The 14,414-nt window shown below is 43.0% G+C and overlaps 1 protein-coding gene across 4 annotated transcripts in view; it reads left to right on the forward strand.

The window, feature by feature from the left end:
- The window catches only part of LRRC72 (leucine rich repeat containing 72), a 167,115-nt gene that overhangs the window by 20,706 nt on the left and 131,995 nt on the right, over positions 1-14,414 (forward strand). For 3 of the 4 annotated variants that reach the window (XM_078663772.1, XM_078663771.1, XM_078663770.1), the window contains exon 2: positions 3,019-3,066. In XM_078663772.1, the coding sequence (XP_078519898.1) occupies positions 3,052-3,066 (15 nt within the window). In that variant the 5' untranslated portion in view covers positions 3,019-3,051. Of the gene's footprint in view, positions 1-3,015; positions 3,067-14,414 lie in introns of all 4 variants that reach the window. The other variant, XM_078663773.1, reaches the window with a different exon arrangement.

The raw sequence follows: 14,414 nt of genomic DNA on the forward strand, positions 1-14,414 counted from the left end.
TCATGGTCTCCTACTGGTTCCAGATTTTAGGGGTAGTGTTGTGATTGGATAGTGTTAGGGCTAGGGTTCCCATTGGCTGGAAGGGTCACCTGATTACTAGGGCTATAAAAGGCCAGGGTTAGGGCCTCTCAGCCCGGGCGTCAAGGCTAAGGGCGGAGAGGACAAAGGCAGTTGCCTGTTTGTGCCTGTTTGTACCTGTTCGAGACTAGTAGGGACCAGGGCCAGAAATGCTGCCCATGTTCCCATTCAGTAATACACACCCACAATTTATTTTCACTATAGATATGTATCTATCATTGTGTAATGCTTTGTATAAACATGTAGAATAATTATATTGTTTAAAAAAAAATCTCTGGTCTACATGTACTTGCTTCCATTGTGCGTCTATGTATCTCTGTGTGCCTGTTACTTTTCTCCTGAAAAACCATATCCATTGCACTACCCTATTTCTCATCCTGTACCTCTATCAATATCTTTAATCTTCATATACTTACCTCCTTTATGCATCTATATACTTTCAATGTACTTATGGATCTATATATTTATCATTTCTAATTTGGCATTTCCAATGCACTACCCTATTTCTCAGCCTATGCTTCTCTCAATATATCTTCTAGCCCAACTTTCTGACTTATCTTAACCTACTTTCTACTACTCTTTCCAATGCAGTACCCTATCTCTCACCAGATACATCTATCAATATATCCCCTACATCTACTCTCTCATTTATCCCAAACCCCATACCACTACTATGATCCCCAAAATAACCCTTTTTAGACTCTTTCCTACTCTACCCCTCCTTGCATCATCTGACACCTCTTTTACTATACCGATCCCCCTAAAGAAACCTCTCTTAACTCTTCCCGCTGACTCTTCCCCCTCCAAAAACCCCTTTTCAATCAAAATAACAGACTAATATGTTCTTTTCTCAAATTCCATATTCCACTATACTAACTCACCACTGATCCTTTGTGGGTTCCAGAGTAGCGTGCTACTCGCCAATAAAGCGTTTCAACACCCCATCAGGGTTACACGCGCTATATAAATGCATACTTTTTTCCCTTTTCTACCCCTCCCCAACCCTTCTCAATCCAAATAACTGAATAACATATCCACCACTCAAATTACTTCATATTTCACTATACTAATTTTCAACACTAATCCTCTATGGGTTCCGGAGTAGCGTGCTACTTGCCAGAAAAGCACTTCAACACCCATCAGGGGTAACAGGTGCAATATGAATGCAAACCTTTCTTCCCCTTCTATCCCTCCGCTATCCTTCTCACTCCAAATAACTGACTAATATCCACCACTCAAATTACTTTCATATTTCACCATACTAATTCACCACTAGTGCTTTTTGGGTTTCCGGAGTAGCGTGTTTCTACACCCCATCAGGGGTAACAAGCGCTATATAAATACAAACCTTTTTTCCTCTTCTATCTTTCTGCTATCCTTCCGAATCCAAATAACTGACTAACCTATCCACCACTTAAAATGTACTTGCATGTTTCACTATACTAATTCAACAGTAATCCTTTATGTTCTCGTAGTAGCTTGCTACTCACCAAGAAAAGCGCTTCAACGCCTTGTCAGGGGTAGTAACCGCTATACAAATGGCATACAATACAATACAATGCTTTTCCGTTTTTACTGGTTTTTACAGATAAATACAGAGAGAAAACAATGTGTTTTCTGTCTGCATTTATTTTTAAAAGTGGATAAAACAGGAAATTGGGCTTCTTTTAAGGGATTTTCAGTGCTTTCATGAATTGTAGGCTGACAGCTTAGCAGATAGACAACATTGGGAATTAAAAACATGATGACATTTCCTTAAATAATGGCATATGTCAACATACATTTGTGATATAGTGCTAATATTTACCAGTGGGTGTATTGTTATGTTCTATTTGGCAGCTTAAATAGCTAAAACACGACAGACATCATTTTAAATAAATATGGAAATGTAGAATTTTACATCTTCATTTATCCACAAACCACAAAATAAATATGGAGAAATACCAGTAAGATGGCCAAAAAATTAAATATGGATAAAAACAGACCGAAATGTTAAAAATATAAATACCATATAACCTAATCATATGCTAGCTAATAGGCTTGATACAGCTGCTCTGTTTCAGTGCCAATGTATGATCTCTGTGCCTGGTTTTGTCCCACCCCTTTGACCCCAAAATAGCTGTCACAAATGGAAATATTGGTTTCTTGCCAAAGAGGCAGGCTCGAAGTCGGTTGAATTACTTCTGGTTCAGTTGTCAACATATACAAGCATTCCTCAAGCTAGCTCTGTTGACTCTTCTTGTGAGGTTGCAGGGTCTCTAAAATATCAGAGTTTGCAATGAAGTCTCAAAGTGGTTAACGACTCGTGGATTGTAAGGTGCTTTTGTTGCCTTCTGTATCTCCACAAGAGATAACATCTTACAAATAAAGCAGCTCCCAAAACTTTCCATTCTCAATGGATTTGTGTGGGCCAAAGATAGTGTAGGAATAAATTCTTCCATATCACTTTGGCAGCATTGGAGCCTTTTCACCAGTGATGGTATATGCATGAACATTGCTAGTGAAGTGAGTGATCACCACTAGTACTTCTGATTTGTTTTTCTGTCATTGAGGAGGGGCACGAGGTTGATTGTCAGGTTTTCAGGTTCAAACAGTGAAGTCCCATCCAAGCTTTATGTACGAAGGAAATGACAGACAGAATATGCAAGGTAAGCAAAACTTTCAGCTCTCATTTATGCATCTGAGGTCTCCTGCTGCTTTAATTACTCCAGCAGGACCATAGCTCTAACATCCACTTGTATGATGTTTCTCACTGCATACTTGTACCATTGTCATCAATGCTTGATTCTAATAAAAAAAAACTAATGAAATGAAAAAGGCTATACATGGAACGTTATCTGACTCTGACATCCAAATGTCTGTGACACTTTGAAATTGACATACCAGCAACTGGAAATTGTTGAATTCAGTTATATTTCTTTTTTCCACTTTTCGGAGCAGTATTTACAGCAAGACTCTTTTCTTCAAGGGAAGATGGATCAATGCACGGTACAGCTTTTAATTTTAATATCTGTTTTGGTTTTTCAAAATATATTGTAGGGTTAGTTAGAGATATTCACTGCTACTTTTGTTTCAATTATTATTTCTTGCATGTAGGTTTCAGTAAGTTTAAAAAAAAAAAGATTGTAATTATTTGTATTAATCAAACAATAAAGACTTATTACTACAGTAAGTTATTTAGATATTTCACCACATTAAATGGGTTTCCCGTAATGCTAAAGGAGGGCCAGTGACCGTGCTCACAAGCACCTTTGTATCATATTTTGTTATGCTTTGTTGTCTAGCATAGTCTTCTCTAGTACCAAATTCTGCCAGAAACCTGCATGTATGCGTCTAAGAATTTTCCACCTTTTCTTTGAAATCTTCTATTGTTTTGAGAAGTGGCAAGTATGGTACTGTTGGCAGTTTTTGAGATTATCAACCTTGAGGCAGGATAAATGATGATTACAGTCAGAAGACACATTTTGTAATAGACTAACTATAATGTTACTCCCATGTATGTGATCTTCGGTTCGTTTTCACCCATTTAACCCGTTCTGAATTAATATCCTCTTAGAATTTTATGGAATTTTGCCGGACTAAATAAAGTAAAGTAAAGTCCACATTTGTAAAGCGCACAATCACCCGTTAGGGTCTCTAGGCGCTGGGGGCCGTCGGGAAGATTAAGCGAGCTATTGCCCAGAGTCACATGGTGCTGGGCTGACCTGCCGCCGGAGCCGGGGATCGAACCGTGGTCCCCAGATTCCAGCGTCAGTTGCCCTGGCCGCGGCGCCACACCTCTCCACAAATGGTTCAACACATCTAACTTTCTTGCCTATTTCTACTATTGGTTAAGAAATGACCAGATCTCCCATTAACACATATTGGCTCCATGTAACTTCAGTTGTCTAATTACCATGACGTAATTCTTTAATGTTAGTATCACCCAAACAAACTTGATAATTATACTCCCAGTTATTTGCAGCACTGAGAATGAGGGCAAGAAGAGCTTTTTAATAAACACATTATTAACATTGACAAGTACATTGGGGTGGAAAGAGCATTGTGCTGGAAGCATTCAAAGCATGGAACATACTGCCTCGCTGCATAAAAACATCACCCAGTCTCCTTGCCTTCAGGAAAGCTGTAAAGACCTGGTTGTTCAGGTCCTGGTAGCTTTTGTGGTCCTGTGATACTCTGAGCCGGAACTGAATAGCGCTAGGATGCCTCTGTGCAGTAATGCGCTCTACAAATCCTGTTGCCCAAACCCTATTTACCGTATTCTGTCATCTGTGCTATATTTCTGTGAACAGATCTTTACATTTTTTTCTTATCTTGTCACATTTGCTGTGCATTCAAAGACAAAGGTCAAATTGTAGGCTCTGTCTTCCATGGAGCTTGGTATGTATTTTTCTTTCTCTGACTTCAAAGTGAGAGGATTTACACGACAATCCTGCTGCCTTCTAGGGGTCTGTTTGAGGAAGGCTGTACGATGTTATTTTTTTCTAGCACACAACACATTTAAATGTCTGCAAATGAACTGTGCCGATGAACAAAACAGATCAATACACTAGGTGATAACATTTCCAGTCATTATCGTTTGTGCACTGTACAAGTACAATTTGTATCAGTAAAACTATATGTCAGTAAAAATATAATGGTCATTTTAATTGAAGATGTGTTGTTTCTAATGGCAGTACGTCACCACGCCATGCATACTCCTCGGTACCCCACTCCACTCTGCACCAATCCACTGCACTCTACTGTGCACCATTCCACACTACGCCACTCCACTCCACTCCCCAGTGCGTCACTGCACTCTAATCTACACTACTCCACTCTACGTCTCTTGACTCTACGCCTCTCTACTCCATAGCACTCTACTCTGTCAATGCACTGTAACCCACACTGCTCATCACCGTTGTACTCTACTTCACTCTATGCCACTCCACTATATGCCTTTCTACTCTGTCACTTAATGCCACTGCACACTACCACAATGCACACAACTCCCTACCACTCCACTCTTTGCAGTGCACTCTATGCAAATACACTCTACACCACTCTAATCTACTCTCCCCCTTGCACTATACGCCTTTCTACCCTCCATCACTGCACTCTACTCTAAAACAGTCTACCCTACACCACTGACCTCAGCACCACTGAATTCAGCGCGACTCCACTTTACTCTGCACCACTCTACTCTAACCACTGCACTCAACGCCAATCCCAAAGTCAAACAAAGCTTTATTCGATTTTCATGAAAAAGACCACAAAAGCATATACATACAAAAATAGTTTGCGCAGTCATGATCGTGAACAATTAAACTAGTGGGCTAAAAAAAGTCAATAAAACCTCATTACTAAATAGCCATTTGTTTCCTAAGATGAATCATAGACCATAAAAAGTTAGAAATCCTACAGAAATGGGTAAAGAAGTGAGTTGTAAAAACACTAATGCAGTGCAGCATTGTTTAAAATTATAATCAGGAAGAGTAGGCAGTATAAAACATTTCTGAGGGACCTTGTAAAAATTGCAATAAAACACAATATGTATAATGTAATGGCTGGATAAATCATCAAATGGCATTTGATCAATACGTCCGACCAGTCATTCATGTTCGGAAAAGTTACTAGACAGGAAATGATCCTTTATTTCAAATATCATTAAAAACACATGAATTCCAGCCAACGCGTTTCGTTCAAAAGGTTGAACTTCGTCAGGGCACAGGAAAGTGGAAACTGTAGGAAATCCGAAATCAATCATCGCTCAGTATGTGACTCACAGTCCTGAATTGGCCACCTTGATAGGGGTTAGTAAACCGTGAGCGCAGATCGTCAGAAGGGCTCCTCACCCTGCTACAGAGTTCAAGCTCTGTAGCAGGGCGAGGAGCCCTTCTGGCATTCCGTGCTTCATCTTCAGCGTAAACAAGTGGGGAAACCATTGATTTCGGATTTCCTACAGTTTCTACTTTTCTATGCCCTGGCGAGGTTCAACCTTTTGAAGGAAAAGCGCTGGAGTTCATGTGTTTATGATGATATTTGAAAAGAGCATTTACAATGCAACGGTTTCGCCTTAGAAAAAGTTAGAGCTATTGGCATTGTAAATGACAATGTTTTTATTTATGTGTTGGTTTTGAAAATATATAAATAAATGGCACTGTCATTTACAATGCCAATAGCTTAATCTCTCGCAAAAGCCACACACAAACACACACAGAGTCTCACACACATACATACCTACAGAGCCACACGCAGAGCCACTCACACACACAGAGCACACACTTCCAGTAGTTGGTGGGCAGCGTGGAGCAGACCAGCACCCAGCCCGACAGGGCCAGCAGTAAGGCCACGATCTCCCCCACCATGCTGGCGTTTCATGCAGATGGCATCATGTTGGGGTGTGCCCGTGTGTCACGGCGCCTGAGTAATGTGCGAATGGTGCCCCCGTAAGGTCTGTGTGGTTTTTCTCTCTCTCTCTCTCTCTCTCTCTCTCTCTCTCTCTCTCTCTCTCTCTCTCTCTCTCTCTCTCTCTCTCTCTCTCTCTCTCTCTCTCGTGTCAGTGCCATATTTAGCAGCGAGGCGAGTGTGGTGAATGCATCACTGTGTCACGATGGCGTGTCTATACATTCTTGCCAACATGTGTAAATTCCCCTGGAATTTTTACCTTTGTCCTTGCGAGGCTTAGGGAAGTGTGCACCATCAAGTTTATCCTGGGAGGACAGGGGCAATAAAGCGTTCTGCCCAGATATGTAGGGTGAAGTAATTTGGGTTGTTCAGATTTCTGAAATATCACTCACTGAGTTCTGGCGTCGTCTGGCATGCAATATATTGTTTTTGCAAACATTTTCAGTATGTAAAAATAATGGTGAAGGTATAGTAAAGATAAAATAAAGGAATGGTTCATGAGCCCAGCAACGTTATATCTCTGGTACTCAAGTGCACGCCGTTTCAGGAAGCTGTGCACACGTGATTAGGACAACTGGTTTCACCCACGGTGCAAGACCGTATATGAATGAAGTGGGCTGACCCACTGAACCATGCTGTGTGCTGCGGTGAGCAGGAACAAAATGTGACTCACACTTGAACATATGTTTATATATTTTTTATTTATTAAGATTTAATTTTTGGGGAAAACCTGAGACCAAGATAATGATATCCTGCACAAGCAATCTGCAACGGTCGGACTCGAAGGCTTGCTACACTTCACTTTAAAAGTTACTACAGGGACTTGGGTCTCATAATGGCCACATCTACTTTGGCAGCTCTAAAAGGGCAGTGCGGCTAAAGCACTCATCAACAGAGATTCTAAGGGGCAGCTGCTCTGCCGTTCTCCTGCATTCCCAATGGCTGCAGCCATGTTGCACTCTGAAGTAACTGAAAAGTTACAGGCAGCACAGTTTAAAATTCCAAATACACCCCCTCCCCCCAAATCATATGAAAGAAAGAAAATAAGTCCAAATCACCAGTTTTCATAGCGAGGAAACAAACAGTGCAACATTGCGATAACTACCGGAAATAAGCGTGGGCGGAAGAAACGAGTCTCTGACAGTGAAAGGCAGGAATGCCGATTCAGGGTGTTTTGTTTAGAACAGAAGGGGCCATTTTAAATTCTAAACTACGGAATTAGCTGCTGCGGGGAAAGTGTTGCAAAAACAGGATGTGAATATTCATCTACTTTGGCAGCTGTAAAAGGGCAGTGCGGCTGAAGCACTCATCAACAGAGATTCTAAGGGGCAGCTGCTCTGCCGTTCTCCTGCATTCCCAATGGCTGCAGCCATGTTGCACTCTGAAGTAACTGAAAAGTTACAGGCAGCACAGTTTAAAATTCCAAATACACCCCCTCCCCCCAAATCATATGAAAGAAAGAAAATAAGTCCAAATCACTAGTTTTCATAGCGAGGAAACAAACAGTGCAACATTGCGATAACTACCGGAAATAAGCGTGGGCGGAAGAAACGAGTCTCTGACAGTGAAAGGCAGGAATGCCGATTCAGGGTGTTTTGTTTAGAACAGAAGGGGCCATTTTAAATTCTAAACTACGGAATTAGCTGCTGCGGGGAAAGTGTTGCAAAAACAGGATGTGAATATTCATCTACTTTGGCAGCTGTAAAAGGGCAGTGCGGCTGAAGCACTCATCAACAGAGATTCTAAGAGGCAGCTGCTCTGCCGTTCTCCTGCATTCCCAATGGCTGCAGCCATGTTGCGCTCTGAAGTAACTGAAAAGTGACAGGCAGCACAGTTTAAAATTCCAAATACACCCCCCCCAAAATCATATGAAAGAAAGAAAATAAATCCAAATCACCAGTTTTCATATCGAGGAAACAAACAGTGCAACATTGCGGTAACTACCGGAAATAAGCGTGGGCGGAAGAAACGAGTCTCTGACAGTGAAAGGCAGGAATGCCGATTCAGGGTGTTTTGTTTACAACAGAAGGGGCCATTTTAAATTCTAAACTACGGAATTAGCTGCTGCGGGGAAAGTGTTGGAAAAACAGGATGTGAATATTGCTGGCAGGAATCGCGCCAGGGCAGACAGTTTTATTCTTCCTAATCCAACGTCATCCACACTACATTTACTCACTAGTGAACTGTACTAAGACCCTTTCAGATACACGACTGCAAAAGTATTCTTTTAATCACTTTAGCTGAAATCCTATTTCGAAAGTCACCAGAGAAAAATAGGCACATTCACACACTGAACAAGCAACGCCAGGCACTCGCGACCCGCCCGAGCTCCCTGAAAAAATGGCGGCCAAAAACAACACGAACAACAATACAAAGAAACGAGACAGCAGCCACGCAGGACGGTAAAGGACACAAAGACAACAGCCACGCACGACGGTACAAGACAAAAGACAAGCAGTATGGTACACGGAAACGACAAGACTGAAAGAAGCCACGGACAATACACAGAGACGACAAAAACGGAAAGACGTACAAAGTTAAAATAAAATTAGAAGAAAAGGCTGCTTACCTGCTCGCAAACATCCCGGCAACATAAATCGCGCAGCCCACTCCCACAAAAGCCACGATGAACTGAACACAACATGCCGTCCCCCCCCAAAAAAAAAAAATCCGCCCACTGCCGCAATGACGTTGTTAAAGGGGCGGAGAGCGAAAAAAACACCGGAACGCCCACGAATCTGCTCGGACAATGACTGACGCATCTCTGTTCCAATGGCTAGCCTACATTTATGGAGCTAGCCAATGGAACAGAGAGGCGGGTTAAAGCCCCATACTGAAACTCAAAAGATTTCACCTGCGCGAACACTGCTGCGCAGTGGACGCCAGGCGAAACCTAATAAAGGACTGCTTCACACAAAGGAACTGTTCAGCACATTTTTTGTCATTGAAAGATAACTTGGGAGTGCACTGCCCAAAATGTGTACATTGTTTAAATCTGCTTGGCAGTTTGCATCTTGCAGCGGCAGGTGCAGGAGCTGTTTGTGCACACCATCTCCAATCATCATTTACAACAGTGACTAAGGAACTAAGCATAGAGGTGAGACTGCTGTGGTCCGCCGCTGGTTCTTAGCCCTCCTAGACAGAAAATGATGTCTAATTTAAAATGTGTCAAAATGAGCCTATGATGACAATCCTGCACAGAATTAAGATATGGCTTCAAGCCATTAGTGACAAGGATCACTGGATTTTAACGATTCCCGGGATAATCTTCACTCTTCGAGTAAAGACAGACATTGTTTCTTTAGTTCGCTTCTGCTGATGGAGTGAAGTAAGGCAGGGTTCTCAAAATATTCAACATGACCCAGTTCCGAACAAGACTGTGTACGATATTTGAACTAAGGGATTAAGTGCACCCGGGACAGTTTAAAACAATCATTAATATACTTACAGGTTAAAACGGTGTGTTCCCAGGTCCATACTTTGTGCAGTGATAAAACCAGCTGGATTCCAATCAGGTCAGTTAAAAACGAAACCCCGAGTTCAGTATGGCATACAAAAGAATAATAGCTAAGGGGATAAACAACAAAAGATTCCTTAAATAAGCCTTCTCTATCATCTCCTGCTTGATGTTGCTTTAGCCCCAAATTCCCGCCCCATATAGACCTACCGAAAAACACTTGGCATTATATATAGTTAGCATCTCCCTAACAGGTTTTTTGCCTAACTTAGTATTGGCAAACACAAAATCATGAAACTGCCTGACTTTTCTCCCACGTTTCATTATAAAAGCTGTGGTCTAACATGTGGTTGACAAAAGAGGTAAGTAGTCACTGCAAACTTAGCAGGTACAGGATATAGATACGGTTTCATTGGCATACAGCTGACAGGGAATGGGCCTGTGTCCAATCTGGGGCAGAAGTCTACAGTTTCTTTCAAGACAGAGCCCAGACTAATAATGTAAAGAGTAAATAGGAAGGACGCAACCTGCCTGACCCCTCTCTCAAGATTAAAAGTGCGAGTGCATTCACCTCTAGATCCATAACACACCCTTGTCCTGCCCCCTGTATACATTTCTCTGAGGAGAGATATTATCCTTGGTTCCACCCAACATCAGATAACATTTCCCACAATTTATTGTAGAGAACACAGTCGAATGCACATAACAGGTCCACAAATGCTAGGAACAGCTGACCTTTTTTCCATTAACGTATATTTTCCAATTACCAAATAAAAATGTAGCCACTGTTCAATTTTCCCCAGACCTCTATGGAAGCCATATTGTAATTCTGAAAGGATATCACTGACATCAGCCCACTCTTCTAATGTATTCAGTAATATTCTCCCTGTGACTTTCAACAGATGTCAAGTGACCATATTGGGAGGTAACAAGTTGCATTTGAATGTTCCCCTTTCTTACAAATGGGCACTATCACGGACTCCGACCAGGTATTCAGTATGCTGGAAAGGCAACAGGCTCCTAGCACCCTGGTCAAAATTGGGCCTCACAAAGGTGCGTTTGACCTTAAAAAAGTCAATTGGAATGCTGTCCAGACCAGGGGATTTACCATCTTTACGACAGCAAGTACCATATTAATTTCATCCAGAGTGAAAAATAAATAGCTGGTGTCCAAAGGCAAGCCTTCAGCAATTATAGGGCCGGACCCCAGATCTGCACACTAGAGATTGAATAGATCATTGACTGACTGAGGGTATTTGTAGAGTGCACTGCCTTGGCGCTAAATGAAGTAACTGAGCATAACACTGGCTAGTTTAACGCTGTTTTAATTTCCTTCCTGAAAACCAGTCGATTAGATATCATTCTCAAATGTACAGGAATTGAGTTCCAAAGCTTAGATGCCAGGAAAGAAAAGCTTTTTCCTTCACACCTTGCTCTTTTTATCTTGGGGAGTTTGACCAGGCCCAGAGTGGCTGACCTTAGGGAGCACGTTGGCATGTAGCGGGAAAACATGGATTGTACATCCTCCGCCCCACCACCAAACAAGGCTTTGTGCACCAGACAGAGTGTCTTAAAATCGAAATGTCGTCAGACAGGAAGCCAGTGAAGTTGTTTATTACTGTTTGATGTGGGATGGTGTTTAGGTAGTTTGAGCTGCACTCTAGCAGCCGCGTTCTGAATTGATTGAAGTTTGGTAAATTGGGCAGCACAAGCTTCTAGATAGAGAGCATTACCGTAATCGATTCTAGAGGGAAAAGTAGCAATTATGACTGTTTTCCTCAGGGAGAAGGGAATGAACGGAAGGATCTTTCTCAGGCCTTTCAACATAAAAAAACAGGCAGATGACACTTGATTAATATGAGCTGCCCAGGTCAGATCTTTATCAAACATGAAGCCAAGGTTCCTAACTTTGTTCACTGGCACGGGACAATCACCGGCTGTGGTTGGCCACCAAAGCTGATTCCAGATCAAAGCTTTCGGACCAAACTCTAAGACTTCAGTTTTGTTAGTATTTAACTTTAAAAAGTTAGAGTTCATCAAAGTCATCAGGGCAGAGGTGCACTTGGAGAATTCAGCTGCCATAACAACCACCGAGGAGATTACAGACACTATAAGCTGAGTGTCATCAGCATATGACACCAGCAAAAAGCCATGGCCTTTTATTAATTTAGCCAAGGGGGCAACATAAATATTGAATAGTGTAGGGGAAAGGGCGGAGCCCTGAGGAATTACACCAGGGAGCAGAAATTCCTCAGATTTATATCCATCCCAGAAAATGACTTGTTTCCCAGACGAAAGGAAGGAGGTAAGGAGGGCAAGAGCTGTACCACTAATACCTACGTCCTGTAGCCTTTGTATTAATACTGCATGGCTCACGGTATCAAAGACTGCTGTTAAATCAAACAGGACTAGTATAGCCCTGTGGGAGCGTGGGTTTATATACAAGCGAGGAGGCTGTATATTTGCGAACAGGTTGAGGTTTATTTTCAACAAACTTATTGTCAGGAGAAACAAATGTTCGTGCATCACACTAATCTTCTTCAGGTGATTCTTCCTCTTTTAAAGTTGGGGTGGAGGGCGATGGTTCCAGCTCCTCGTCTTCGGAGTCCAAGGGGTTTCCCCGGAGGCTCATAAAAGAGGAAAGAGAAGGGGCCGTCAGAACACCAGTTTCCTGATTATCTAAAGGGGTAACCCGTCACCACACCTTGGGAAGTGTTCCAGTATTTTGCCAAAAGTAAGTTTCTCAGGATAAGAGAATCGTGAAGGAAGGACTAGTGTGGGGAGTGGGGTCGGGAGGGGGGGGATAAGAATGGGTTACAAGAATTTTACACCTAAAACAAAATATACCGTAACCAGAGGTGTAACCAGGTCTTATCAGTTTAGTGTGCAATCTTTTAGTCGATAACCTGGTTCAGGGTACTGCGGGTCACGGTTAAGCTACAGGCTGTCGGAGGGATATCACGCCCTAAACTGTAACATGCGCAACCAGCACTTTCCGTTCACTTACGCCCCTTCGCAACCGTCGGTTACCTACCCACCTCCCTCCAATCCTCGTGGTACACCCTCACTCACCGGCCATGCCGCAAACTCTCCAGAGTTCGCGGCCGCTCTTCAGCATTCTCCGGAGGACTCCTCACACCAAGGCTCGTCCGGTTCCTCTTCCGCGATGTTTCCTCTCCTGAGCTCCTTCGCGCTGGCCTCTCTGCAGGATTTCTCCACCTGCGCCGCTCCTTCCGACGTCTTCTCCCCCTCTCCAGCTTCATATAAGTGCCCGCCCTCCTCCTCGCGGTCCGTTGCTTTCATTGGTCTCCGCCGAAGATTTCCGGTGTCACTTCCATCCCCTTCCGGGTCCTGGCTCCCGGCTCTCTGTAGAGAGACGGAAAAACGGCATGGATGCGTTCTTTCGGGATCGGGAGTTTTCTGTCTGTCATAAGTCCCGCGATTACCAGTCTGACCACGGAGAGCCATTGCCCATGGGGACACACCAGTGAGTCCCTCCTCACAAGCCCTTCCTCCCTCATCCATAACCTTACGTATTTCCTCTGCTGCCATAATCAATGCTATCTCCGTAGAATGTTTTGCACAGAAGCCATGTGTGTATTATCGAGAATGTCATTGATCTCCAAATAAGATGTTAGTTCAGAGTTCATGTGCAACATTCCGTCCATCATCTTGTGTGTTTTGCTGTTCACCCTATGTGGGAAGGGTATGCCCAGATGTGGGTCCCGTGCTCACTAAGCCACTGGCGTCAAGCTATCCTGGCGGAAGACAGCTGATAGCCAGAACCCGGTCCTAGGATGCTTGATTCCGGTCCAGGGAAGACATGGCTTGGCAGTTCGGGCTGGATTGTTTCCATGAGGCACAGTGCCAAGACTGATTTGCATATGGCCATGTCTGAACTGGGGTGGCTTGGTGAGCCAAATAACGATGGATTAAACCCAGATCTGTGACTGGAGGTGAATGTTTTGCCATTGTGCAACATTCCGTCCATCATCTTGTGTGTTTTGCTTCTCCAGGACTTTGGCAGGCAGAGGTAAACAAGAAATAGGGCGATAGTTTTTCTCGTCTTGCGGGTCCAGCTTGTTTTTTTTTTTAAATGGCACGAATACAGTCTTTTTTCCACATTGTTGGATAAACTCCAGAAGTCAAAACTTCATTTAAAATAGGAGATAATAAAGAGCTTATCTCCTCTGGGGCCAGATGTAATACATGCAGCGGGCAAGGGTCCATGGGAGAACCCGATTTAATTTTTAACAGCAAATCTGCCACTTTCTCTTCTGCCAGTGATGAAAATTGCGATAAACCGTAATGCGTGACCCTGACATCAGACTGCGCAGAGGCATTTCTCACTGTGTCCTTTGCTACTCTTGAAAGGTCCTTATACACAGACTGCACTTTACTTTGAAAGAAACTGGCTAATTCATCTGTAAACTTTTGGTCGGGTATGAAAGTTACATCTCGTGGACACTTGAGTAATGCAGAGACTGTTTGA

The sequence above is a fragment of the Lissotriton helveticus genome, chromosome 10 (genome assembly GCF_964261635.1).
Source record: "Lissotriton helveticus chromosome 10, aLisHel1.1, whole genome shotgun sequence".
Taxonomy (NCBI): domain Eukaryota; kingdom Metazoa; phylum Chordata; class Amphibia; order Caudata; family Salamandridae; genus Lissotriton; species Lissotriton helveticus.